Genomic DNA, 26,089 nt, shown 5'->3' with positions numbered 1-26,089 from the left:
TTAATGTGCACTTGCACGTAAGTTACCGAAGTGTGTTTCTGAGTCTCTGGGGTAGATTTTTAGTTCATAGAATGGAGTAAGTTACACTGAATATCCCATTAGTTAGCTTTTTTACAAATTCATACTTTTTTCTTTTTTAAGAAATTAGTTTGTTTTTACTGAGGCGCAATTGACATAATACACTGGGTAAGTGTGCCTGACACCATTAGTTGATTCGTAAACCTCCTTTGTCTGCGCCCATGCACCAGCCCCAGTCCCCGGAGGAGGGCGCTAGACGTCTGGCGAGGAAGCAGGCGGGGCCTCCGAATTGATCACAGAATCAACGTAGTTGCAAGTTGTAGCGAGAGCGTAGCGCCGCCTCGTGCTGGGGCCCAGGGCAGGTCTGCATTCTGGAAGGGGTCTCCCAGGCTCCAGAGTGAGGAATGAGGGCGAGGGGGTGGACCTGGGCGCAGGGAGGCCGCTGTGCGGGCAGGAGGCCTGAGTGAGTGCGAGGGTCCCTTCCATGCAGTGGTGTGGCCGGGAGTCAGGGGCTGGGGGGTGGGGGGAGGAGGGGGGAGGACTGTCAGGTCTGTCCTGGCAGAGCGGGAGGCACAGTAGGAGGAGCCCCTTCTTGGGTGGGAGCTGCCCGGTTGGAGCTCGGAGCTGGCGGGGCTGCAGACGGGAGCCAGGCGGCACCTTGGACCACCTGAGGCAGGAGGCAGAGGGCCTGCCCCCCACCGCCCAACTCTGCCGTCGCTTCGCAGCCCCTCCCTCTGTTCCTCTGTCAGTTCCCCTCTCCTCCCCGGGAATGGCAGCCCTGAGCTCCTCTGTGCTCAGTGTCCCCTAGTGGGACACAGGTTCCTCGGGAAGGAACTCGTGGAGTCCCTGCTGTACCCCCACCTCCTCGGAGGGATGGTGAGAACCAGTTGCTTTCCACAGCTCATTTGTCACCTCGTCCCTGCCACCCTGTCCCAGCCTCCCGCCCCAGCGCACCTGCACAGCCGGGCCCAGCGGCCTCCCTGCAGGCCCTGCTCTCCTTCACACCTCTGAGCACGGAGGTGAAGGTCAGGTGAGAGTGTGCGAAGGGACTGAGGCCAGTCGTGGGCACACAGAGAGAGCGGGGAGCCGGCACCCGGGCACAGAGACGCCCTCGTTAGGCATCAGGCTCCTTGAAAATGTGCCCCAGCTTTAAAACAAGTCATTTGACAGATTCCTTGGCTCTGCTTTTGCTTCCCTCCGCCTACGTGCCCCCTTTCAGCCTCGAGCTGCTGGTCGGGTGGCTCGCTCACCTCCTGTTTATCTGGGCCCCCAGATTTCCCTGACGCAACGCAGTTTGGCCACACCGTGGTGTAATCGTGTGTGGTTCGTGTGATCTAGAAGCAAGCAGGACGGTGGGAGCCACAGAGGGTCCTGCGCTGTCCACTCTCGGCCAGACATCTCGGCAGGGCCGCCTTTGCCCTGGTTTTCTTTGCTTCCTCTGCATTTTTCCCACTGTACATCCTGTTTGGTTTCCACCTCGTCCTCTTCCTCCGCCTCTATTTTCTTATTATAGCTCTTCAAACAATTCTTTTTTTATTTAGTATGAACAGAAGGTGTGCTTTCTGAGTTCTTCCTTCTCGGTGGATAGAGTGGGATGGAGTGACGTTTTCTGTTTACTCAAGTGCCCACTCAGGCCTGTGTTTGTCCATCTGGGGGCTGCTGGGGTGAGTGTCCTGGGCGTCCTCTCTCTGGAATGGGGTCTTGTTGGTGGGCACCCAGCAGCCACACACAGGGCTGCTGGGTCTTGCCAGAAGCGCATTTTAGCTTCTCAAGCCGGGCTCTGCCTCTCTCCCTAGGGTCCCAGAGTCTCTCTTGGCAGACACCCACTTTCTGTAAAGTGGCTTCGGCCTGAAGGAGAAGCCCCTGGGCCTGCCTGCCGCTCTGCACAGAACCAGGAGGGGCGCCCATGATCTAGCTTTGGGGGGGGCGGCTTATCTCTGGGACCTCAGCTGGTGCCCCTTTAACTCCAGCCCCAGCAGCTCTCCCTCCTCTGGGTCACCCTCCCTGCCCTGACTCCTGAGGGTGCCTTTGCCATGTTAAGGTTTCTTTCTTTTTGTTGGGGCTCTGTTTCTGTTTCGACTTCCAGTATTTCCGGTAGGACTCTGGGAGGCGAGAGGGACAGACCTGGGTGCCCCACCTGCTCATCTCCACCTGGAAACCAGGGAGTTTTCTGAACCTTTGGATTTGGGAGGAAAGTATTAAAAATTCACAGCTTTTAAGAAATATCGCTTTTTGAGGCCTTATGTTTTTTTAAAATGTAGTTAGTGAGTATCCCTAAAATAAAATGTAGCAAAATTGGATACGGCGGGCTGTGGCACTTCTGCCACTGTTGCTGCGGTTTGTGGGGACAGCGGCGCCCCTGCACGGCCAGTGCCTCTGCGCCCAGACTCGGCCCCGGGGCAGACATGGCTCAGAGGCCTGCATCGCCGCGGTAGCAGCCCGTTCCACTGAGGAGTTGGCTGTGGCTTGCTTACCGTAACTTCATGAATGCAGTTCAGAACCATCGCACAAGTGCCCGGACACGGTCATGTCATTTCAAGTCCAAAGGCGCTGTGAAAGAGCAACCAATTTTCTTGCTGAAGTTTAAATTAACCTAGAATATATTTGTTAATGTTCCTCTTGACACTTTGACCAATGTTGGTGCCTTGTTCTCCAAACGGCACCAGTGCTTGGCGTAAGGCAGGACATGTAGCATATTATTCTGCTGAAAAGAAAAAGCATCGTAAAAATCATTAAACATTAACGGTATTTGCACCTTGTGAATATATACAAAGTGAAATGGAAAAGACCTTTTAAACACCTAATTTAGTACCTTCCTGCGGCACACTTCCCAGACGTGTGATTTGTCCCCAGGACCCCTCTGCCCTCCCCTCTTCCTTCGCGGGGATGGGCGCGCAGGTTCCCCGGGGAGGCGGGACACTTCGGGCCAGGCTTCACACACCTTTACTTGTGGGATCCCCTGGCTGTCTGTGGCTCTGCTCAGGTGTTTCAAATGTCACGGATGGTAAGCCAGTCTAAATCGGTAAACAAGACAGTGGAGTGAAAAAATACCTACTGCCATTGGTATCTTCGGCTTTTACTGAATCAGGTGAAAACAGAAAAGGCAGGTTCTGGATTCTAACGGGTACGTCCCCCCCTTTCTTCACCCAGAAAAGGACTACAGCAGCCTCTGCGACAGGCAGCCCATAGGCAGACTTCTCTTCCGGCAGTTCTGTGGCACGAAACAGGACCTGAGGAGGTGCATCGAATTCCTGGACGCGGTGGTGAGCGGCTGTCTGCGTGCTGGGCCGGCTAACCTTGTGCCTCTGACAATGGAAGGCTGAGACGAGAGCCGAATCAATGGGGCGCGGGCGAGGAGGTGGTGAGCAGAGGGCGTCATGGAGTGTGCTGCCCACTACATAATCCACCTTGAGAAACAGGCTTTTAAATGCCCTGGCAGCTGTGGCTCAGTGGACTGAGTGCCGGCCCTCGAACCAAAGGGCCGCTGGTTCAGTTCCCAGTCAGGGCACACGCCTGGGTTGCGGGCCAGGTCCCTGGTTGGGGGCGTGTGAGAGGCAGCCACACTGATGTTTCTCTCCCTCTCTCTCTCCCCTCCCTCTAAAAGTAAGTAGGTAAAGTCTTTTTAAAAAACAAAAAAGAAACGGCTTGCTTCCCCCTCGGCTGTCAGGGGAGATGCTCGGACACCAGAGCTGCTGTCTGGCTCTTTGGCCACCAAGTCGGTCCCTGAGTCAGAGAAAGAGAAACGTCATAAGGCCAGTGAAGAAGCCCCACTGACGTTTTGCCCCCTATCATCTCCATCATCAGGCAGAGTACGAGGTCGCCGCCGATGAGCACCAGAGGGACTGCGGGCTGCTGGTCTTAGACTCGTTCCTCATGAATGAGGTGCGTCTTCTTCGGGTACAAAGATTTGCAAACAACTCACGTCAGGAATTAGAGTGCAGAGTCATGGTTAGTTAGCTGGGTAAATATACAAGTATGTCAAAATCTTTCTTACAAATGTTCCTGTCCCCGGCTCGTGGCTGGTGCCTTCCAGCCGTGTCCCCATTCGGAGACAGCTGAGGGGGCTCTCTGGAGCCGCCTTCACGAGGGCTCCCCAAGGCCCTGCATGCTCATGTTGCCACTTCAGGGGGAGGGGGTAGCATGGCAACCCCGGAATTCCCAGGGGCACCTTCAGACCAGCACTTGGCGTAGAAAGCCCCGAGGCGCCCACACACGCTCTCGGGAGACCTCCTGGAGCTGGTACGCGCCTCGTCAGGGCTGCAGGGTACCAGATTGCCGGGCAGAATTCCCTTCCCCACACCAGCAATTAAACGCCAAAAAGGAAATTAAGAAAGTAATTCCAAGGACGTCCGCCAAGGTGGAGGCGTAGGTGGAAACACTGTGCCTTCTCCCACAACCAAGTTTGAATACAACAAAGGTTTTGTAAACAAAGACTCAGCCAAAGAACAGAAAGTTGCACTATACGGAAGTCTGACAACAAACTGTTCACCTGGGACTGGTAAGAGGGGTGGAGCCAGCAGCGGAGCAGGGTCAGGCAGGAAGGATCCCCTGACCCAGGCGACCCAGGGGACTGAGGTGCACAGGCAGCCAGGGTAGCGTCGCGGACCCAGTGAGGGTGTGGGGCAGGCTGAGCATGGTTGCACATTTGGGTGCGCAGATAAACCCAGCAAAGGAGTGAGCAGTGAGACGGACCGAATGGCCCTAGCAGCGGGAGGAGGCAGAGGGGACCGCCATTGATTTCCTTTGACCCCGCCCCCACACACAGTATCACAACCCAGCGACTGAGTTGCCCCGCCCTGGTGAACACCTAGGGCTCCGCTCCTCATACGTAACAGGCACGAACAGTCCAAAATATGGCTCAAGAAGAACTCAAAGCCCCAGAGCCCATAACTCTAAGTGACTGAGAAATAGCAAACCTCTCAGATGCACTGTTCAAAATACTGGTGATCAGGATGCTCACAGAACTGGTTGATTATAGTCACAAATTAGAGGAACAAATGAAGGCTAAATTAACTGAGACGAAGGGAAATGCACAGGAAACCAATAGTGATGGAAAGGAAACTGGGACTCAAACCAAGGGAGTGGACCAGAAGGAAGAATGAAACATCCAACCAGAAAAGAATAAAGAAACAAGAATCCAAAAAGATGAGGAGGGGCTTAGGAACCTCCAGGACATCTTTAAATGTTCCAACATCTGAATTACAGGGGTACCAGAAGGGGAAAAGAAACAGCCATGAGTGGAAAACATATTTGAACAAATAATAAAGGAGAACTTCCCCAGTCTGGCAAAGCAAATAGACTTCCAGGAAATCCAGGAAGCTCAGAGAGTGCCAAAGAAGGTGGACCCAAGGAGGAACACACCAAGGCACATCATAATTACATTAGCCAAGATTAAAATGAAGGAGAGAATCCTAGAAGCAGCAAGGGATAAGGGGAAAGTAATTCCAAGGAGTTCCCATCAGACTGTCAGCGGATTTCTCAAAAGAGACCTTACAGGCAAGAAGGGGCTGGAGAGAAGTATTCCAAGTATTCCAAGTCATGAAATCCAAAGACCTACAGCCAAGATTGCTCTATCCAGCAAAGCTTTCATTTAGAATGGAAGGACAGATAAAGTGCTTCTCAGATAAGGTCAAGTTCAAGGAGTTCATCAGCACCAAGCCCTTATTATATGAAATGCTAAAGGGACTTATATAAGAAAAAGAAGATAAAAAATATGAACAGTGAAAGGACAGCAAACTCACAGTTATTAACAACCACACCTAAAACAAAAGCAAACCAAGAGGACAGCTAGATCAGGAGTGGAACCATAGAAATGAAGAACACATGGAGGTTTAGCAACAGGGGAGTAAGAGGAGGAGAAGGGGGAGAAGGTACAGAAAATAGCATAGATAGTAGGTAGAAAATAGACAGTGGGGAGGGCAAGGATACTATGGGAAATATAGAATCTAAAGAACTTGAGACACGTGGTTATAAACTAAAGGGGGAAATGGTTGGGGAGGGGGTGTGCAGGGTGGAGGGGAATGAAGGGGGGGAATAGAACAACAACTGTAATGGTATAATCAATAAAATATATTTTTAAAAAAGAAGAAAGCAATTCCATTTACAATCGCATCAAAAAGAATAAACCAGGAGTAAATATAATGAAAGAAGTGCAGGATGTTTACGCACCGAAAAACTTGAAAACCTCGTTGACAGGAATCGAAGAAGTGAAAGGGTTGGGAAGACGCCCTGGGGTCCCAGGTCAGTGGCCTGGCCGTTGTTAAGGTGGCAGCGCTCCCCACCTCGATCTACAGGCTCCTTACAACCCCCCCGCGAAAACGCAGCTCCGGGTTGTTGCAGAAATTAACAAGCTGACCGCAGAAACCGGGTGGTCTGGGCCTGAGGACGGTCACACGGACGAGGGGCTAAAACTGAGGGCGCAGGGCCCAGCTCACGCTCCTGGGGTCAGGCGCTTACAGCCAGGCGCCAGGGCAGCCCACTCAGTGGGGGAAGCACTGCCTTCCGAGGAAGGTGCGGGGACAACTGGATATCCCCACGGGAAAGAAGGGAGTTCAGCCCCGGTTGGTGTGGCTCAGCGGGTTGAGCGCGGGCCTGCAAACCACACGATTGCGGTTCGATTCCCAGTCAGGGCACAGGCCTGCGTCAGGGGCCAGGTCCCCCTGGGGTGCATGCGAGAGGCCATGATGGATCTCATGTTGATGTTTCTCTCCCTCCCTCCCTCCCTTGCTCTGTCTCTAAAATAAATGTAAGTAAACAATGAAGACCATTGCTTTTTAAAAGGTAGTGAAGTCTGTATTATATTTCAACACAGAAAAATCAGTCTATTTCTTCAGAATTCACCCACTTCTCCCTCCCCACCAGTGGGCTTTCCTGTCGAGTTCTTGATATCCAGACTCTAAAAATCAAGGTGCTGAGTTGTTTGGTGAATTAGTCCTGGCAGCTCCCTGTTCTGAAAAGTAATTCTTATTGTTGAACATGAGGCCACAGAAGAAGTATCTGCTTTTCTTTGGTTTCGTTCAGCAGGAGGCGGGGAGTGCCTTGCGAGGGTTGCTTTTCCTTTCTGTGGGAATGAGTTCTCACCAACACAAAGCTTTTCTCCGGTACTGAAGAAGGGCCTCTCATTTGGAGTCAGTCAGTAAACAGTCCTAGTGGGATTGACCTGCTGTTTACAGAAAATTGAGGCCTTGGGGAGAGAAATAGGAAAACACTGGGAAGTGTTCCTTTTCTTTTTAAGATTTTATTTATTTTTAAGGGGAAGGGAAGGGAGAAAGAAAAGGAGATGTTACTGTGTGGTTGCCTCTCGTGTGCTCCCCACTGGGGCTCTGGCCCCCACACAGGCCTGTGCTCAGTCTGCTGAGCCACACCAGCCAGGGCAAGAAGTATTTCTTGAAACGGCACTGTTGAGACAGCTTTGGAATTTGATGCCTTTGTCTTCTGTGAAGATGTTTTCTGTTGTCTCCTATGCCTGAAGCAATCAATGTGCATTTGTCAAGTAATCGAGTGAGCGGACTTCTTCTCTGAAGTGGCGGAATGAGTGGGCCACCCTGTCCTTATTGGGGCCTCACTACCCGTTGATAGAAGGGGCTGGTCCGGGCACTGGGCACCGGGAGCGCGGAGAAGTCTCCGCCCCCTGCTTCCCGCTGTGGGTGCACCGGAAGGTTCCGTAGCTCCCCAAACCTCATCCATCCACGGGGCTGTGAGACAGACATCATAGGCACATGAAAAGGCCTCGCTGGTTTTACGTCATTTAAATGACAGCTGTCGATCATTATTAATTATAACAATAATGTTATTTGGAGGGAAAATGCAAGTTTCCGCATTGTGCACTTCTGTTAAGAGTTCAGCTTCTGTGATGAAGTGGCCGCCCCAGCCACAGAAAACCATGCTTTTCGGGGATGTCCCGGCCCCGCCCCTGTTGGGCAGCCCAGAAGGCACGTCTCCTTTCTCGAGACAAGGTCAACGTGCACTTGAGTGTGGCCTGCGGGTGATTTTCAACAAGGCTGGACACCAGTTCTGTTACGTGCTACGTTTTCCCAGAAGCCCTGGAGCAGCTAAGAGAACGTGGACTGGCCCGCAGGGACACGTCAATGAGAATGTGAAGCGTTACATCCGTTCTGGAGGCAGTTTCGCCATAAATGTCAGCACCGAAACCACGCGTATCCTGTGAGCTAGCCGTTCCAGGGGCCGTCCTGTGGGACGCAGCCGTCGGGCATCCCTGGCAGCCAGGGCGTTCTGCTGGGGCGGGCGGACTCCAGGAGAGCGGGCAGCCGTCGAGGAGGCGCGGTGGGTGCCAGGTGTTGGCGCGGACAAGACCGCAGGCAGCCTCCCGACCTTACAGAGGGTGGCAGCCGGGAGCATGCAGCAGACAGGACGCTCCCCTCGGTCTCTTCCGGCCGGCTCTTGCGGCGCCACATGGTCACGGGGTCAACAATGGACACTGCGGTGTGCTGTGTGGCCAGTGTTTCCTGTATGTGGTGTCTTGTGTTTTCACGTCTTGTCACATCGACAAACCGCCCCCGTGTCTCCTGCTTCTGGCAAGAAGAGGAGGGAAGCGATGGCTCTCAAGGTGAACCCCAGACGGGGGCCCAGCTGCGGGCCAACGCGTGTTCGGGGCCGTTCAAGGGTGCGACCAGGCTGTGAGGGCTGGTGGGTTGCGTGTGTTAAGTGCTGTTTTGAGGCCCAAGACTTTGAGTTTGGGATGGGTCTGCGGGGCCCCAGTCCCCTGGGAGCTGAGGAGCATCTGCGCCTGGTTTCCATTCCGTTTGCGTGAGGGACAAGTGTGCATGCTCACGAAGGTCTTCGTATGCGTGTGTGCATTTAAAAAATATTTACTTTTAGAGAGGGGAAGGGATAGAGTAAGAGAGGGTGAGAAACATCAGTGTGTGGTTGCCTCTCACACCCCCCACTGGGGACCTGGCCCCCAGCCCAGGCTTGTACCCTGACGGGGAGTCGAACCGGCGACCCTTTGGTTCACAGGCTGGCATTCGATCCACTGAGCTGCGCCAGCTGGGGTGTGTTTGCATTTTTGATTGTGGGAAAAACACGGAACAACATTTGCTGTGAAGTACCTTCCCGTTGCACAGCCACCACCACCATCGTCTCCAGAGCTTTCTTTGTCTCGGGGGCAGTGACGCTCTGTCCCACCGAGCAGCAGCCCCCCCCGCCCCGCCCGCCGCTCCCACTGCTCTTTCTGTCCTAGAACCTGGCTGCTGTGGGGACATCATGCACGTGGAGTAACATAGAACCTGTCCTTCCACGGCGTCCCCATGGCACGTGGTCCTCAGGGCCCGGCGCTGTAGCAGGTGTTGGAACTCCCTCCCATTCAAGGTCGGGTGACGTCCCTCAGATGGGTGGACAGCGCTTTGCTCACCCCTCCGTCTGTCGACGGATACTGGGCTGCGCCCAGTTCTGGCTGTGGGAGCGACGCTGTGAACGAGGGGTCCCCCATCTCGGGAGACCCTGCCCCGGCTCCGCACTGGTGTCCTGGGGCGAGGGAACACTTGGAACCCTGGGGAGATGAGCCCCGGCTGGAGCGAGGGTGGCACCCGACTTGCCACCTCGTGCACTTTTGTTTGCTGCTGTGAGTGTCAGGCCCTGCTCCCCGTCGCTGGGCGGTCACTAACTGTCCTGTCTTTGGTCCATGCCTCAAAGAACTCAGCAGCCCTGCTGCCACAGATGCCCCAGCATGTGGTGAGAGAGTGCCAGCTGCGACTGAAGGAGACGCCCCCCAAAGAGGTCTTCGGGGAGTGCACCAGGTAAGCGGGCCGTGCCCCCGGGTGTCCGTGGCTCGGGCTGCATCGGGCCAGCCAGTGCTCGCTGGGGTGCTTTCCCAGCTGAAAGGGCGCTGTCACAGGAGGAGGCAGGGGAGGAGCGGGCGTCACACACAGGTCACTGCCGCGCCGAGGCGGGTCACGGGGCAGAGCCGGGGCACTGGCATGACTTGGCTGGCTCCTGGCCCTCTCTGCTCAGCCCACAGAGTGCTTGTGTCTAAGGTGAAAAGACCCCCACAAAATGTTTTTTCAGACCCAGGCACTCACCAGAAAATCTTTTCTCCAGTCCTTTACAATATGAACAGGAAACTCCAAGTCAGAGCACTTTGGCCGAGTCCAGCCTCCTGAAGTCCATGGAGGAAAGAATGTTTCTGGAGGTATCTGGCTCCAAACACGGAGTCCTTTGTAGGTTTATGCAGGGAGTTTGGGTGTCTTTCCCGTATTTGACGGACGTTCCTCAGGAGCCGGCTCTGTGTCAAGCAACCGTGGGCATTAACCGAGGACGCCCGCACAAAGCCCCGCCAGTGGGTGGCGCAGAGGGACAGACCTGTGGTCTCCCAGGGTGCAAGCTGCCTGTCTGAGTCCAGTGGCCACAGGGCTGTGCTCTCTCCCTGCATCGAGCGCCACCTGGTGGCCCTCCGTGCCCTTGGCTGCAGCGTCGCAGGCTCCGAGTCTGCCCGGCGCCTGGGGGCGCCCTTGACTTTGGAGTGCTTGGCCTCTGTGGCCTCATCTGAGCAGGTCACACTTCCAAGTGCGGTCCCATTTGCAAGTGTGGGCTTAGGACACGTCTCTTTGGGAGACGCATTTCACCCCGTGACCGTTCCTCCTGTGGGCTGCAGTTACAGCCAAGAATCAAGCAGACGAAAACCCTGCTGGTTTAGACTTACATTCCTATATGCCCCAAGAAAATAGACACTCCAGGGCCTTGGAGTGTTAGTTACTCTTTTTGGAAAAAATTGAGCACCTACTATGTGCCTGTTATTGATCTGGGTTCTGGGGATAAAACAATAAGCCACAGTGACTCGGCCCTGGCCAGGTGGTTCAGCCGGGTGGAGCCTCGTCCAGATACGTCCAGGTTGTGGGTTCGATCCCAGGTCAGGCCTCACTGAAGAATCAGCCGGTGAATGCATAAATAACTGGAGCAACACGTCAATGTCTCTCTCTCTCTCTCTAATTAATTTAAAAAACAACTATGGCCCTGGCTGGTGTAACTCAGTGGATTGAGCAGGGGCAAAGGATTGCGATTCGATTCCCAGTCGGGGCACATTCCTGGGTTGCAGGCCAGTTCCCGGCAGGGGATGCATGAGAAGCAACCATACACTGATATTTCTCTCCCCCTCTCCTCCCCTTTCCCTCTAAAGATAAGTTAATGAAATCTTACAAAAAAAAACAACCTAACTATGGAGGACCCAAATAGCTTTTGTCTGTGTGGGTCATGTTTTTAAAAAATAAGGCAACACAGACACCCCACTCTCAGAGCAGTGACGTTGCCACGTGCTGCGTGGCCTCAGGAAAACCCCTCTGTGAGGAGGAGGTTTTAAGAAAGCACATAAGGTCTTAGTATGACTGTAAATAAGGCTTTGTTGCCGAGCACCCTGAGCGGCCTTGCAGCCTTCTCCTCAGCAGGTACTTACTGACCAGAGAGCTGTTGCAGAGGACAGGCCACTCTGGGCCTTGTCCATTCCCCGGGTGAGAGTTTTATTCTATGATAAAACCTCATTACAGATAAAAACTGGGAGGTGTGGCCGGTCGTATAATACTTGAAGAACTGTGCAGCCTGAGATCGTGTGTTGGGTGCTCTGCTTTTGTGTTAAAAAGGAAGATTCCGTCACACACTAACGTCTTCTGCGTGGTGACCGTTAGCAGGTGCACACTCTCTCCAGTTTGCTTACAGACCTTGGCGTTCCCTCGGAGACATGCGTGCCTGTGGACATGAGTGTGCACGCACACGCACACACTTCAACTATGTTTTAAACGATTGTCTTTTTTAGCTGAGGATGGAACCCAGTGCTTTTCCTCTTGTGCAAAGCCATTGTCCTCTGCCTGTAGCTTTTTCCGTCCTCACCCGACGACCTGCTCATTGGTTTGAGAGAGAGGGAGAGAAACATTGACCAGCTGCCTCTCTCAGGCCCCTGAGCAGGGACTGAGCCTGTAACCCAGGCACGTGCCCTGACCAGGAATTGAACCCACAATCTTTCAGTTTATGGGAAGGTGCTCCAACCAACTGAGCCACGCCGGCCAGGGCAGTGGGTTGTTTTTGTCAACTCATCATTTCTCTGGTGTCCATATACATAAAAAGAACCTCTGGCTTTGGGAGGGTAAATTGATTTCATCTCTTTGGAATCTTGCCTTTGTGTTTCCACCAGTCGCGGTAGAAGCCGTTGCGGGAGTCTGCGTGCAGAACTCAGTGTATTGACAGTGGGCAGCGACTGGCCCCTGCACACGGGGCTCACTGCTGCACTAGGCACATGCTCTTCCTGTTGCAGCGAAACGCGGGTGAATGACTGTGTGTGATCTTTTTCCAGAGTCGTCCATGGCTACTTAAGTGGAAAACCATTTGAAGAATACCAAGATAGCCCATATTTTTCCCGATTCTTACAGTGGAAATGGCTGGAAAGGTATGTTCTAACTTAAGATTCAATGAAAACAAGCAGTGACTTTTCCTAATGTACTCCGATTGATGTACATTTTCCCATCTATCAAAATACTATTGGAAACCTTGGGTCGTGCGTGGCATTTCCATACAGAAATTACTGAGTATGCATCATTCAGTTTCTCCGTCAGCCAACGCTGGTCTGCCTGCTTTAAGGGCAGCCAGCCCCACGGGGGCGGCAGTGTGAACACGGAGGAGTCCACGCTACTGGGAGGCCAGGGTCACCGAGAAACGTGCACGACGCTCTCAGTGTTCCGCCCCCACCCCGTGTGCCAAGTGCTCATTGGGACAATTATTACCGAAGGGCTGTCTTCCCGGTTCCATTTTGTACGTGTTTTTGAGATGTCGGCTGTCTCCCCTGAGCGTCCCTTTCCGAAGGGCCGCATGCTGTATATGCGCCCCTTCCCCCCACCGCAGTGGGTTGGTAGGCCCCAGGGGAGCCGCCTGGGCACGGGCACAGTGTGGGTGGCTGCTGTCCCCACCTGCGACCACAGCCCAGCAGCCCTGCCCGGCCCCGCAGGGCGCTCAGTGGGCCTGCGGTGCTGCCCAGCACTGTCCCCGGGGGAGCCCCGCCCCAGCACGGGTGACGCCCTGTCCTGAGCTGCCCCTCGGCCAGTGCCGTCCCACACATAAGCCTGGGACAGGGATGGGTGGCCTTCTCTGTTTTAAAGTTACAATGTGATGCGAGACCTGAAATTTTTTTTATTCCTTAGGCAACCGGTGACAAAGAAAACGTTTAAACAGTACAGAGTCCTGGGAAAAGGCGGGTTTGGGGAGGTAAGTCATGCGTGGCCAGTCGGAGCGGCTCGGGACAGCGAGGGAGCGGAGAGGCCCGACCTTCAGGCTTCGCCTCAGCTTAGCTGGCGCAGGCACGTCCTCGCCTCGCCTCCAGGGGTCCGTCCGGCCCAGCGTTAGGATTAAGATCGAACTTTAAGCAAAACGTATTTTGTACAAGCTTTTAAAAAATGAGGAAATCTGGGGGGAAATCATTATCTTCATTTTTGCCTCTCACTTGGTGAAGAAGTTGCTCTCCCACAGTCAGGGGCCACACTCAGTCCGCTGATCCTGGTCAGAACGGCCGCTCTGCGCCTGGAGTGGCATTTCTGTTGCTCTCTTTCTAGAGTGCGGGCCGCTCGGAGGTTTGTGTGCGGTCCGTGTGCTTGTTCAGCTCCACTCTGTCTGCACACACGTGAACCTCGCACCCCCGGGAAAGGGGCCAGAGAATGCGTGAACTGGCGAGATCCTGAGAGGCGTGGTCTTTGGGTGTGACGGCCGAGCTCCCCAGAGGCTCCCACTCCGGTTCTGGAGGCAGCGCGTTTCACCACCTCGCGCTTCTCTGGAGGGACCGGCTCGGCGCAGGCTCCTGGAAGTCCCGGAGCCAGGAGGGCTGGAGGGCGGTGGAGAGGGCTTGTCTCCCCGAGGTCACACTGCCTGCAGGTGTGGAACCCACCCCTGCTCCCACATTCCAAGCGAATGCCAAGGTCGTGCGGGTCCCCGTGTGAACTGGGAAGCGGGCCCGGGAGGCCCTGCAGGAGGGAGGGGCCCAGTCGGCACCCCCCCCCCCCCCCCCCCCCCCCCCCCCCCCCCCCCCCCCNAGCCCCGCCCACTGCACCCCCTTCGCAGCCACTGAGCGCATTTATAGTTGTGTTTCCAAACGCACAGTCGAGTGGGCACCCTGGTTTCTGACAGACGCTGCCGGGGTGTGCCCTCCCCATGCCAGGCCCGGAGGGCAGTGGACAGTCTGTTTCCGTCCCGAGTGCCTGTTAGAAGGAGCCCTGGACCCTCCTGCACAGGTCCTCAGGGCCCTTCAGGCCCAGGTCCCGCAGGGCGGCGGTTCCCCAGCTCCGGGCCTCGGACCAGGAACCGGCTGGTCCTGAGAGGAACTGGACTGCGCAGCAGGAGGGGAGCTCCAGTGTGACGGGCCTGAATCACCCCCAAATCACCCCCACCCCAGTCCGAGGAAGAACGGTCTCCCACGAAACTGGTCCCTGGTGCCAGAGAGGGCGGGGGCCACGGCTGTGGTCCACTTCCTTTCTCCACGTGCCAACACCTCCGCCAGCAGCTTCGACAGGCCTAGGTCTTGCCCACAGTAACCCTTGCACCTGCGCGCTAGGCCCTCCCGCAGGCTCCTGGGGCCTGGGTGGGCGTCCCTGCCTGCAGGGCTCGGGGCGACGCAGTGTAGGGAGAGAGTGCGCCCCTGCGGGTTGGGCGGACCTGAGGTCGCATTCCCACTCGCCACTTGCAAGCCTGTGGCCTCTGCTCCCCAGGTGTGGTCGGTGTGCAGCGGCAGGTACAGGGCCAGCGCCTCCTTTCCACCCTGGCCGCCCTTCCGTGGGGCAGCCCGCCTGAGCCCGCGGCGCGGACATGTGCTCCGCCTACAAGCCGCCCTGACGGCAGGAGAGGGAGTGACCACGCTCTGGCCGAGTTGTGTGCTGGGAGGCGCTGTGAAATGCCGTCTCTCCGACCGTCTGGGCAGGGCCCAGGGTCCCCGCGGAGCCTGGGGCGGGGGGCGCAGTTGTGCACGTTGGCTCCTGAAGGGGCGCCCGGGCTGCCCAGCGGCACACTGCTGACAGTCGTCTCGGAGTTTTGGGGGGCGGTATTCATAGTCCTTGTTAATACTTCAAATATTTCTCACAATAAACTTGATGTTTTTCCATAGGTTATTTTATTGATGGATAAAATTATATCACGTTCTGCATTTGCGGTTAAAGTGGTCCGTGTGTGGTTGTGTGGTTCGCCGTGGGCGTGTGAGGGGTGCTGGCAGGTTCCGTGTGAGAGAGACGAGGGTGGGGTCGGCTGTGCGCTGACGCTCCGGAGCCTGGAGCCCGGGGCCTGCAGGGGCTTTCTCTTCTTTCCCCACTTTTTTGAAGTGTTTGTTTGAAAATTTCCATAATGTACAGTTAAGTAATCTATAAATATGACTTTAAAACTAAGTAGAATAAGTGTATGGGAAGGTGTGAATTCTATGAAATATATTTTCTTATACGCTTGAACTTTTTTAAAAAGTCAAGATTTTATTTAGTTTCTAGAACTTTTGCTCTTGTGCAGCCAAGGAGAAGACGGGGGAGGCGTGTCAAAGTCGGCCAGTCGCACATGGTCACACGTGAACAGGTCCCAGGGACCCCGCGTAGGGGCCGTGGGACGTGCTCTGCTCCCGGGCGGTCGGAGCTCCCTTCGGCAGGGGCAGAAGCGGAGGGGGGAGGGGAGCCCACGGCCCCGTGGCCAGGCGTCCACGCCCGCGGCCCCGGCTCCTGCAGCACAGCCGCTGCTAGTTATGGCCAGCTCTCGGACCCCTGTGCTCTCTCCGTGGTGCGAACATTTTCTTTTCTTTTTTTAAAACTAGGTTTGTGCCTGTCAAGTGAGAGCTACAGGGAAAATGTATGCCTGTAAAAAGCTAGAAAAGAAAAGAATAAAGAGGAGGAAGGGGGAAGCCATGGCGCTGAGCGAGAGGAGAATCCTGGAGAAAGTGCACAGCCGGTTTGTCGTGAGTGTCTCCTCCCCTCCTCGCCGTGGGTTCCAGGCGCAGCCTTCGTCCCTCTCACTCAGTCCTTACAGGACACGAATGTAAGCTGGTCCTGCCAGGGACTTGCTGTCTATTCCGCACCCGTGCCGTCCCCACCTCTGATCTGGCTGTTACTCCTCACACCCGCCCCCTCCTGCCTGGCTGGCCAGGGGCCCCTCCCCGCCGTCGGGGGCAGCCCTCTGCCCCGGCCTTCCTGGAGGCACTTCGTCTCCTCCCGTGGGCCCCGCCTGTTCCCAACTCTGTCCTCCCTTGGACACCTGGAGTCGGCCCCCAGTTGGCGTGTCCCAGTTGTACGGAGCTGCAGGATCTGCCTGCACAGGGTGGGGGGACTGTGGCGAGGCCGTGGCCCTCCAGGCGGAGCGGGCCTCACCTCTGACCTGGCTTCTCCTCTCCTGAGCCCACGTCTCCTGAGCGCTGGCTCCGGTAAGGAGGTCAGGTTTGCCGAGTGGTTGGCAGTGTTGGAGCCACGCCCCCGAGGCCTCTGCTTCCCGGGGCTGAGGCCAGCCGCTTTGTGCTGGGGACAGGTGTCCCAGACAATGGACGGCCGTCATCTCACTTTGACAGCAGGACTCTGTGTGTGTCTGATAGTCGGGCAGTTGTCACTCGGAAACATTTAGTCAAATGGGCTTGTCTTGGAGTTGCCTTCAGCATGTTAGTCTGACGGCTCTGGAAACACGGGAATCCGCAGCCTAGCGTAATAGTAGGGGCAGGGGCAGTCGTTAGGTTTAGTCTCTTTAAATCAGACATCTTGGTTTCCACGTTGGCCGCTCCGTCCTTGAATCTGCTGTCCCCTGGGTGCGGCCAATGAGGGGCCCTGACCTGTCCTGTGTCAGTGGCTCTTCCTCGGCCCCATCACCACCCTGGCCCACAGCGTGATGCGTGTGTAGACAGTGGGAGACTTTCCAGGTGACTGATTGGAGGTTGGTCCGGTTCCTACGTGTGACACTCGCCACAGTTAGAAAATGGGAGTTTTGATTGGTGCCCTTTACGACAGCATCAGGAAACACGAGAATCTAAGCAGGCAGGGGAAATGGGCAAGACTTCTCCACGGGGCCTACGGGACGCCGGTGCGGGAAATTGCAGGAGCCTGAGCGGGCGGAGGGAGGGGCGCCCGTCCAAGACTTGGTGCGGTGAGGCTGCCAGCTCTCCCCCAGGTGGGCGGGCGGTTAAATGGATTCAGTGCAGTCCAGTCACAGCCCCAGCGGGGGGTGTGTGAGTGTGGATGTGCGAGTGTGAGAGAGAGAACTCACACACAAACCAATAGCAAAGTAGGCGAGAGCCTGGAGCAGGCAAAAGAGGTCCCAGTGGGCGATACGGCTGTGAAACAGTACCGGTGTCGGGGGTGGAGGGGGGTCCCCGGGTCTGCGAGTGCACCGCACCGCAGACAAACACGGGCAGAGGCCCCCCTCGGCCTGCCGTGGCTGAGCAGCTGCAGGGGTCGTGGGGGACGGGGGACGCCTAGGCTGGCTGCGGGGGTTCTGGAAGCGTGCGATGCTGGAGTTCCAGGCGGGAGCGTGGCTTTGGGGTCAGGATCCCAGTGTCTGCGGGAAGTTTTGCCGCCTGTCCATGTGGACAGGGCAGAGCTTCCCCAGATGCGGGTGTGCTGTCCCTGGAGTGCGGGGGTCCGGGGTCCGCATCAGGAACCCCACGTGCGGGGCGGGACACTGGCCAGGGAGTGAGCCGGTGTGTCTGTGCCTCTCTAGGTGAGCCTCTGCTACACGTACGAGACCAGGGACTGCCTGTGCCTGGTGCTCACCCTCATGAACGGGGGGGACCTGAAGTTCCACATCTGCAACCTGGGTGGCCCCGGCCTGGACGGGCAGAGGGCCGTGTTCTACGCGGCGGAGCTGTGCTGCGGCCTGGAGGACCTGCAGCGGCAGAGGATCGTGTACAGGTGCGCGCCCCGCCGCCTCGGCGTTTCGCTCCTGCTCCTTCTCCTTCCCTCCCCCTCTCTAAAAGTAAATAAATAAAATGTTTGCAAAATACAAAAAACAGACTCCTAGAACGGTCTAGAAACATGGTCATAGAAACATAGGGGCTGGGGCGGGGGTGGGGGCGTGGGGGGAGGCCGGGGAAGGGCCCACTGTCCAACTCCCCGGCGAGCGAGGTCTGAGGATGGACAGGAGCGCGGACACGGGAGACGGCGGCCCCGCACTGTGCCAGGGAGGTGGGCTCAGAAAGCAGAGCTTCAGCGTCTTCACCGAAAACAGACCAGAGACGCTGGCTGACGGATGTTCACTAAGCACGTGGAGGGAGTCTTTTCACCATTTTAGGGGAAAAGTTTTCAGTTTCATTGTATTTTCTAGCAATTAAGCAAACGGTAGAAAACACACAGCAGATAACGCGTGGGTGAGGGGCTGGAGAAGCCCACATTGGCTTGTTGCCAGGGACCCTAGTCTGCTCTGCACAGGAGGGTCACACGACATTTTCAGTGCTCTTGCGTAGATGCCCGTAAGGTGCATTTTTTGGTCATAGGGGACATTTGGGTTGATCTTTTCAGGAAAATTCCAAACTGCCTTCCGCAGTGGCTGCGTTTCACACATCCTCCAGGGCTCCCGTCCCTCCGCCTCCCACCCTTGTCACCGGCCGTTTCGATCCTGGCCTCCTGGTGGGGCCGTGATCCTGCAGGGTGGCTTTGATTTGCGTCTCCCTGGCGACATGATACCAAGCACCTTCCCGTGGGTTTGTTGGCCATTCTTGCCCATTCCGTAGTAAAGTGTCTATTCAAATATTTTGCTCATTTTAAATGTGGGTGATTTGTCTTCTCCAATGGAAATAATTCTTTATATGTTCTGCTCACAAGTCCTTAACCAGATATAAAATTTGCAAGTATTTTCTCACAGTCCATGGCTTATCTTTTTATTTTCTTAATGGTCTCTTTATTTTTAAAAAAATATTTTATTTATTTATTTTTAGAGATAAGGGAAGGAAAAAAGAAAGAGTGGGGGAGAAACATCAATGTGTGGTTGCCTCTCATGTGTCCCCTACTGGGGACCTGGCCTGCAACCCAAGCTTGTGCCCTGACTGGGAATCAAACCATGATCCTCTGCTTCACAGGCCCGTGCTCAATCCACTGAGCTACACCAGCCAGGGCTTAATGGTCTCTTTAGAAAGTACAAAAGCTTCACACTGTAATGAAGTACAATTTGTAAGTTTTCTCTCACCAGTCAGTCTGTTGGTGGCACAGTTAAGAAATCTATGTCCAACCCAACAGCATGAAGGTTTTGTCCAATGATTTCTTCTAAGAGGTTCATAGTTTTACTTTTAGGTTTAAAATCAATCTTCAGTCCTGGCCAGTGTGGCTCAGTGGATTGAGAACCAACGGGGTCACCAGTTGCATTTCTGACCAGGGCACATGCCTGGGTTGCAGGCCAGGTCCCCCGCAGTGGGTGTGTGCGAGGCGCCTGATCAATGTTTCTCTCCCTCTCTTTCTCCCTCCCTTCTTCGCTCTCCGAAAAATAAATAAATAAAGTCTTTAAAAAATAAAGTGTATCTTGAGTCAGTTTGTGGTGCAGTGTGGGTGGGTTAAGAGCCTGTATCACAGCCTCTTTGTTGCAAACACTGGCGTTTCCTCCCTGACCCGCCTCGGCGGCCCACATCGGAAACCGTCCGGCTACAGATGGGAGGCTGCATTGATGAACAGACCAACGTGCTGTTCCGTTGGTCTGTCTGTCCTCCTGCCAATAACACATCGTCTCGTTTACCGCAGCTTTGCAGTGAGTTTTGACATCAGAAAGTGCCCGTTCCTCCACCTCCTGCACTTGTCACCTGACAATTTGGGTCCAGCGTTGGTCATGTTGAAGATGATTTTGGCTATTCTGGGTCCTCGCTTGGCATTTCCATCTAAGTGTGACGATCAGCTGGTCAGGTTTTGGAAAAATTATTGTTTAAGCACAGTTTCTGTGTTTTACTCCCATCCCAGCCCACCTCCCCAATGCTCCCCACCTCCCTCCCATTTCCACCCCCCTTAGTTGTTGTCCATGTGTCCTTTATACTTGTTCCTGTAAATCCTCCTCCTTTTTCCCCTGAAATTTCCTCCCCTTTCCCTACTGGTCACTGTCCCCCTGTTCTCTATTTCAGTGTCTTTGGTCATATTTTGCTTGCTTGTTTGTTTTGTTGTTTAGCTTCCTGTTAAAGGTGATATCATATAGTATTTGTCTTTCAACACCTGGCTTATTTCACCCAGCATAATGCTTTCCAGTTCCCTCCATGCTGTTGCAAAGGGTAGGAGCTCCTTCTTTCTGCTGCATAGAATTCCATTGTGTAAATGTACCATAGTTTTTTGATCCATTCATTTACTGACGGGCACCTAGGTTGCTTCCAACTCTTGGCTATTGTACATGGTGCTGCTATGAACATTGGGGTGCACAGGTTCTTTTGGATTGGTGTTTCAGGGTTCTTAGGATATACTCCTAACAGTGGAATTGCTGGGTCAAAGGCAGATTCATTTTTAGTTTTCTCAGCTTGTCAGTTTTTGAAATGAAAATTTTTTGCCTGCGGAGGTTTGCACTGAATCTGTAGATTGATTTGGGAATGATGACGTCTTAGCCACACCAAATCCTCTGATCTCTTTCCATTTACTTAGATGTTCTTTAACTTCTCTCAGTGATGCTTTGTCGTTTTCAGTGTGTAAGTCTTGTACTTTTTTGTTAAGTTTATTCTTCCACATTTTGTTCGGTTTGCAATGTAGTTACTTCCCTAATTTCGGTTTGAGCTGTTGAGCGAGTACACAGCAGGGCCGCCTGCTGCAGCAGAGTGGCCGGTGCCCCTGTGGGAGGGACTCTGCCGCTGGTTCCAGAAGCCCAGGCGTGCACTCCCTGGGGCTTCCCGCGCAGACTCGGGCCCTGTGAAGGGGGACCGCAGGCCGTTTTTCTCTCGCCCTGGAATCCAGCTGCTTCTGTTGGTGCTTCTGTTGGTGCTTCAGAGAGGGAGACTGCGGCCAGACACAGAGTCACTTCCGACCCGTGGGCACAGGTTCAGTGCTGAGTGTCTTCAGTGAGCTCTGTGTCTGTGCGGAGAAGTCCACCCTACGCTGGGTCAGGTGGGCGCTGTCTGTGGGCACCTTGTTCTTCCACGTGACGCCTGGGACGGGACAGCACCCAGGGCTCCTCGCTTGATCCACAAAGTGTGGTTGTGTTACCTGTCGTTGCCGTTGCTCAAAGTGCAGAGACTTCTGGTCATTTCCACGGCTGCTGGTGGATCTTGGTGTTGACTTCCTTTTTGTTTTTTAAGAGATTTTATTTATTTGTTTTTAGAGAGGGGAAGGGAAGGAGAAAGAGAGGGAGAGAAACATCAGTGTGTGGCTGCCTCTCACATGCCCTCTATTGGGAACCAGGCCCACAACCCAGGCTTGTGCCCTGACTGGGAATCGAACCAGCGACCCTTTGGTTCACAGGCTGGCACTCCACCACTGAGCCACACCACCCACGGCTCATGGTGCTGACTTTTAAATAACTGAGTTTTGCTGTCATTTCTTTCTTTGCAGAGACTTAAAGCCTGAGAACATTCTGCTCGATGACCGTGGTGAGTGATCTCATCTGGCCCAATGTACAGACTCTGTTGAGAGGGACTCGGGCACAGAGGGTGGACATGAGCCCAGCCGGTCAGCACAGTCAGAGACGATGACAGGCACAAGCTCGCACTCCTCGAAGAGCAGCGGCGGGGTGCCGGCGTCCCTCCTTGCTCGGACAGGCAGCCGCGTGCTTGGGGTGTGAAGGGCCGCACCCGTCAGGTGTTGCTGCTGTGTCCACAAGTGCCCACATGCGCCCTTTTGGGAGGGGAGTTTTGGGAGGGGTTGTCTGACTGCTGGGAGTGTGGCTGCCTAGCAGAGAGTGAAGGCAGGGCCAACAGGACTCCGCCAGGAGAGGGCGCGGTCGAGGGCAAGAACCCACCAGGCAAACCTGGGGCTCGGTCAGTGCCAGGTGCCCCGTGTGCCTGCCAAGGGATTGATTTGGGGGTTTTTACTCTCATGCAGTTAAGGTTCCTAAGAACTACTGTCCACTAATGAGCCGTGGGAGATGGAGCGACATGATTCTCTGTAAACACGTCTCCGTTTCCTTCTAGACAACTTGTTAGGCTGTGTTTGGCTGGCAAGGCGGAGCTTAGCTTTGTGGTGGCCCTTGGCAAGGGAAGCGGGCCAGCTCTCTGCACTGTGAGGCACATTTACCCTGTGCCCCCCCCGCCGCCCCTAAGGTCTCAGCACTCTCCTGCAAATATAGACATTAAGGAAGCCTTGGCTTATGAAATGCATCTGGTGGTAGTGATGATAAAGAAAACTATCATGCTCATATTTTCTGTAGAAGAGGCTTCTATAGAAAGTTTTAGGTTTTATGAAAGTCTAGTTTTATGAAATAGAGATATTCCTAAAAAGTCAGATAAATAGTGAGTTCCTACGAAAACCATTAGCATTTTTAAAAAAGATTTTATTTACTTTCGAGAGAGGAGGAAGGAGGAAGAGAAAGAGGGAGAGAAACTACAATGTGTGGGAGAAGCACTAATTGGTTGCCTCTCACGTGCCCCTTACAGAGGTGGTGAGGGTGGGGTGGTTACCTGGCCTGGAACCCAGGCATGTGCCCTGACTTGGAATCAAAGTGGTGACCCTTTGGTCTGCAGGCTGGCACTCAATCCACTGAGCCACACCAGCCAGGGCAAAAAATATTTTTTTAATCCTCACCAAAGGATATGTTTATTGAGTTGAGAGAGAGAGAAAGAAAGAGAAACACCAATGTGAGAGAAGCACCAATGGGTTGCCTCTCATATGTGCCCGACTGGGGATGGAACCTGCAACCTTTTGGTGTATGGGGACAGCACTCCAACCCCGGAGCCACCGGCTAGGGTGGGGTCTCTCCGTGGTGTTCAGGCTGACCCAGGGTGTGGTCGCTGGTCTATCCCCGTGCAGTTCCCACCAGCCACTCAGTGAATGGCCGACAGGCATTGTGGAGAGCCCTCACGCCACTGGGTGTGCAATGACACACTACTCCCCTCGTTCCTTTCGTGCTCACTTGTTGGGATTCGTCTGTGAAAAAGAACTTCGCTTCATTGGCACTTGTTCACTTGTTTTTCAGGAAGATCCTTGAATATGACTTTATTTTCGCTTCTCAGAACACCGTGCTGGTTCTCTATCATTCTCCACGGTGACCAAGAAGCATTTGTTTTCCTGTTGTGCTGTCCCTAGGAGCTGGTGGATTTGAGCACTCTGATGTGTTTCAGCCCACTGAAGTCACTCTTTCAGGTGTTCAGAGTGCCCTGTCTTTGGCCCGTGGGTGTCCAGCAGACTCCGAGACTGTCTGTGCGCTGCAGTGCTGTGCGGGCTGCCTTGCGTGTGTGCTGAGGCCTGGGGCCAAGCGCTTCTCGGAGGCCCTGAGCCTCTGGGTGGAAGGCGGCCCCACGAGCCCGTCCCGGCACCGAGGTGCCCGCTGCCGCCGCACGCCAGTCTTCCTGGGCCCGACAGTGGACAGAGAAGACAGTTTTGCCTTTTCTGTTCTAATAAGATGTCATCATGGGTTCATGTTGCTATTCCCAATTTTTATTTAACATCCTTATTTCACATTTTTGTTTTTCTCCTAATGCTGGAAATACTGGTTCCTAATGACATTAGCATACAATGTTTTCCTTCACTTTGCTTTTAAAATAGGTGGCAGAGGTCACTCTCCCACACGGAGTGGAGGTCTCCCGGGTCCCTGGCCCAGCTGCCTGGTACGCAGTCACAGAAGTGGGGTGCTGGGTGGAAGGACAGGTCCACGGCAGCTCCACCAGACTCCTCCCAGGGCGCTGTGTGGGCTCGCACCCTCTCCAGTAGGGACGGGTCTGCCTGCCTCCCTGCATCACACCCACAGGTCGTGTTCTCAAATTCCGAGTTTTGGTCGGGTTTTCAGTAGGTTTACTGTGCACTTCTCAGTATGAAAATCACTTCTCAAAAGAAACACGAGACCAAGGAACTTAAAATTTCACAACATGTGTGTGCTCTACTTAAAGAAAAAGTGCATAAAACTGCGCTGAGGGAATTCTGTATGAAAGGAGGAAGCCGAGATGCGCCAGCAAGAGGCAGAGTTGAGTGGGACTCAACCCCAGGCCACGTGGCTCCGGGGTCGGCTCTGACCCTTCAGCTCTGGCCTCCGGGGCGGGGGCCAGCTCAGAGCCCCATGGGATCTGCGATGCGGTGCAGCCCGAGTCCAGGGCCCGTTTTCCGGTCTCGAGCATAATGTAGACGGAACTGTTTCCGTGCCTGGGAGGGCTGCCAGCTGGCTGTCTGCAGCGGAGGGGCTTCTCGATCAAGGACCAGGCGTCAGTCCCATTCCCCGCTGTCAGTGGGACGGAATGCCCTGGATGGTATTGTAGCAGGAGTGGGAAAGTTGTATGTAATTTTAGATTTCAGTGTGTCTGAGTGTGGACTGCTGCCGTTTCCATCTGTGTCTGTGGATGTTCCTTCCCCTTTTGTGTTCGAGCATCGGCTCATGCCCCTGGGATCTGTGTAACGTGTTTGAACACACGCAGGACATATCCGAATTTCCGATCTTGGGTTGGCCTTGGAGGTCCCGGAAGGGGAGACGGTTCGAGGAAGAGTCGGCACGGTCGGCTACATGGGTACGTAGGAGACCCCTTCAGCGGCCCACCCACTTTCTGTCCAGGTGCCTGGGTCCTTGGAACCCAGAGAAACTCCAATGCAAATGCACCCGCAGTCAGCCCTACCTGAGGCCCAGGTGTGGCATTTGGAGCCGTCCCGTCTGCCCCCCCTTGGTGGGGCTGAGGCCCCCTGGAGGCGCCTTTGGGACCGGCAAGCCTCCTCACTGCCGCAGCCCGCGCCCCCGTGCACCCTGACCTCACAGACCCCGGTGAGCGTGCGTCCCCTGGTTATTCTGAAGCCTCGGGTCAGCTCCAGGGGGGTGACCTCACAGCTCTGGCCGGGAAGTGGCCTGACCCCAGGGTGGCCTCCTGCAGCAGTCTGCAGGACCCTCTGTTTCCGCTGCCACCTGCGCTGCAGGCTTGCCGACGCTGGGGACGGAGGCCATTGCTGGGGGGGGCGCTGCGGTTCTGTGCGTGGAGGCAGCTCCCTTCCCGGTCGTCGCTCTGAGGGGATTCGGCTCACGCTCACGAATGGTGCCGTCCCTGGTGCCAGCTGGGTGAGACGCACCTCACACCCGTAAAGCCCAGGGGCCGGGAGATTGCCATCCCGTGGGTTCCAGAATATTCCCGGCGGTGCTCCACCACCACCACCTCCATCCCATTCCGGAACATTTTCCTCACCTCCCTCCCCCAGCCCCGCAGCCACTGGTGTGCTTCCTGTCCCCAGCACTTTAACTTAAATTTCCTGTGTTTGTTATGTAGCTCCTGAAGTTATCAATAATGAAAACTATGCATTTAGTCCTGACTGGTGGGGACTCGGCTGTCTGATGTACGAAATGATTCAGGGACACTCTCCGTTCAGAAAATTCAAAGAGAAGGTCCAGCGGGAGGAGGTGGAGCGGCGCGTGAGGAAGGACACCGAGGAGTACTCCGGGAAGTTTTCCGAGGACGCGAAGTCCATCTGCAGGATGGTGGGTCAGGCTCCGGGGAGGGTGGGGAGTCGAGCGTCTCAGGGGCTGGGGAGAGGCCACCAGTGGCCCTGCGCACGGCGTCCTGATTCCCATGCCAGTGGGGCTCCCTCTCAAGGCAGACAAGGCCGCAGGGACAGTCGGGGACGTCACCCGGGAGAAGGACGGAATTGGGTTTCTGACGAGGCAGAGCAAAGAGGAGCGGAGTTCTCCGTTTGTCGGCCTTGGAGGTGCTGCTGGGTGGGGAGGAGGCGTGGCGCCAAGGCCAGCCCTCTCCTCGGAGCGCAGCTGGGCCCCCTGCCCGCCCCCCCGCCCCCCCCAGGCTTCCCTGAAACTGGTGCTGGTGCAAAGCGGGGTCTGCCGTGTCCTGCCGTGTCCTTCGGAGCAGCGAGGTCTTGCTCTGGACGGTGTTTCTCTTCCCTTTAGCTGCCAGGGACCGTCCTGTTGTCACCCCCATCCGGCCGCGGCCTGCCTGTGTTCCAGGGTCAGGGGCCCGGCCAGGCCGTGTGCCCCGTGGGGAGATGCGCCTCCTGAGGCGCAGTCAGGCGTGCCCCTACATGCCCGCGGGTTGCACGGGAGCCCCTTTCCTTCACTC

The 26,089-nt window shown here is 55.3% G+C and overlaps 1 protein-coding gene and 1 long non-coding RNA gene across 3 annotated transcripts in view; one reads left to right on the top strand and one right to left on the bottom strand.

Moving 5' to 3' along the window:
• GRK4 (G protein-coupled receptor kinase 4) overlaps positions 1-26,089 on the top strand; it is a 36,760-nt gene that overhangs the window by 3,316 nt on the left and 7,355 nt on the right. The window contains exons 1-9 of one of the 2 annotated variants that reach the window (XM_037046766.1): positions 3,594-3,900; positions 9,670-9,773; positions 12,314-12,406; positions 13,155-13,218; positions 15,785-15,925; positions 17,668-17,858; positions 21,450-21,487; positions 24,458-24,547; positions 25,289-25,497. In XM_037046766.1, coding sequence (XP_036902661.1) covers positions 3,892-3,900; positions 9,670-9,773; positions 12,314-12,406; positions 13,155-13,218; positions 15,785-15,925; positions 17,668-17,858; positions 21,450-21,487; positions 24,458-24,547; positions 25,289-25,497 — 939 coding nt within the window. In that variant the 5' untranslated portion in view covers positions 3,594-3,891. Of the gene's footprint in view, positions 1-3,593; positions 3,901-9,669; positions 9,774-12,313; positions 12,407-13,154; positions 13,219-15,784; positions 15,926-17,667; positions 17,859-21,449; positions 21,488-24,457; positions 24,548-25,288; positions 25,498-26,089 lie in introns of those variants that run through there. The other variant, XM_037046778.1, reaches the window with a different exon arrangement.
• Positions 6,191-25,337, bottom strand: LOC118987591 (uncharacterized). Its single transcript, XR_005066609.1, has 3 exons — positions 25,257-25,337; positions 20,475-20,479; positions 6,191-6,202 (listed from the first exon to the last, which is right to left on the bottom strand). It is a non-coding gene; the product is annotated as an uncharacterized LOC118987591 (long non-coding RNA).

Source organism: Sturnira hondurensis, unplaced genomic scaffold (assembly GCF_014824575.4).
Source record: "Sturnira hondurensis isolate 20B ecotype Veracruz unplaced genomic scaffold, ASM1482457v3 Scaffold0000780, whole genome shotgun sequence".
Classification (NCBI taxonomy): domain Eukaryota; kingdom Metazoa; phylum Chordata; class Mammalia; order Chiroptera; family Phyllostomidae; genus Sturnira; species Sturnira hondurensis.
This window is presented reverse-complemented; position numbering and strand designations above follow the sequence as displayed.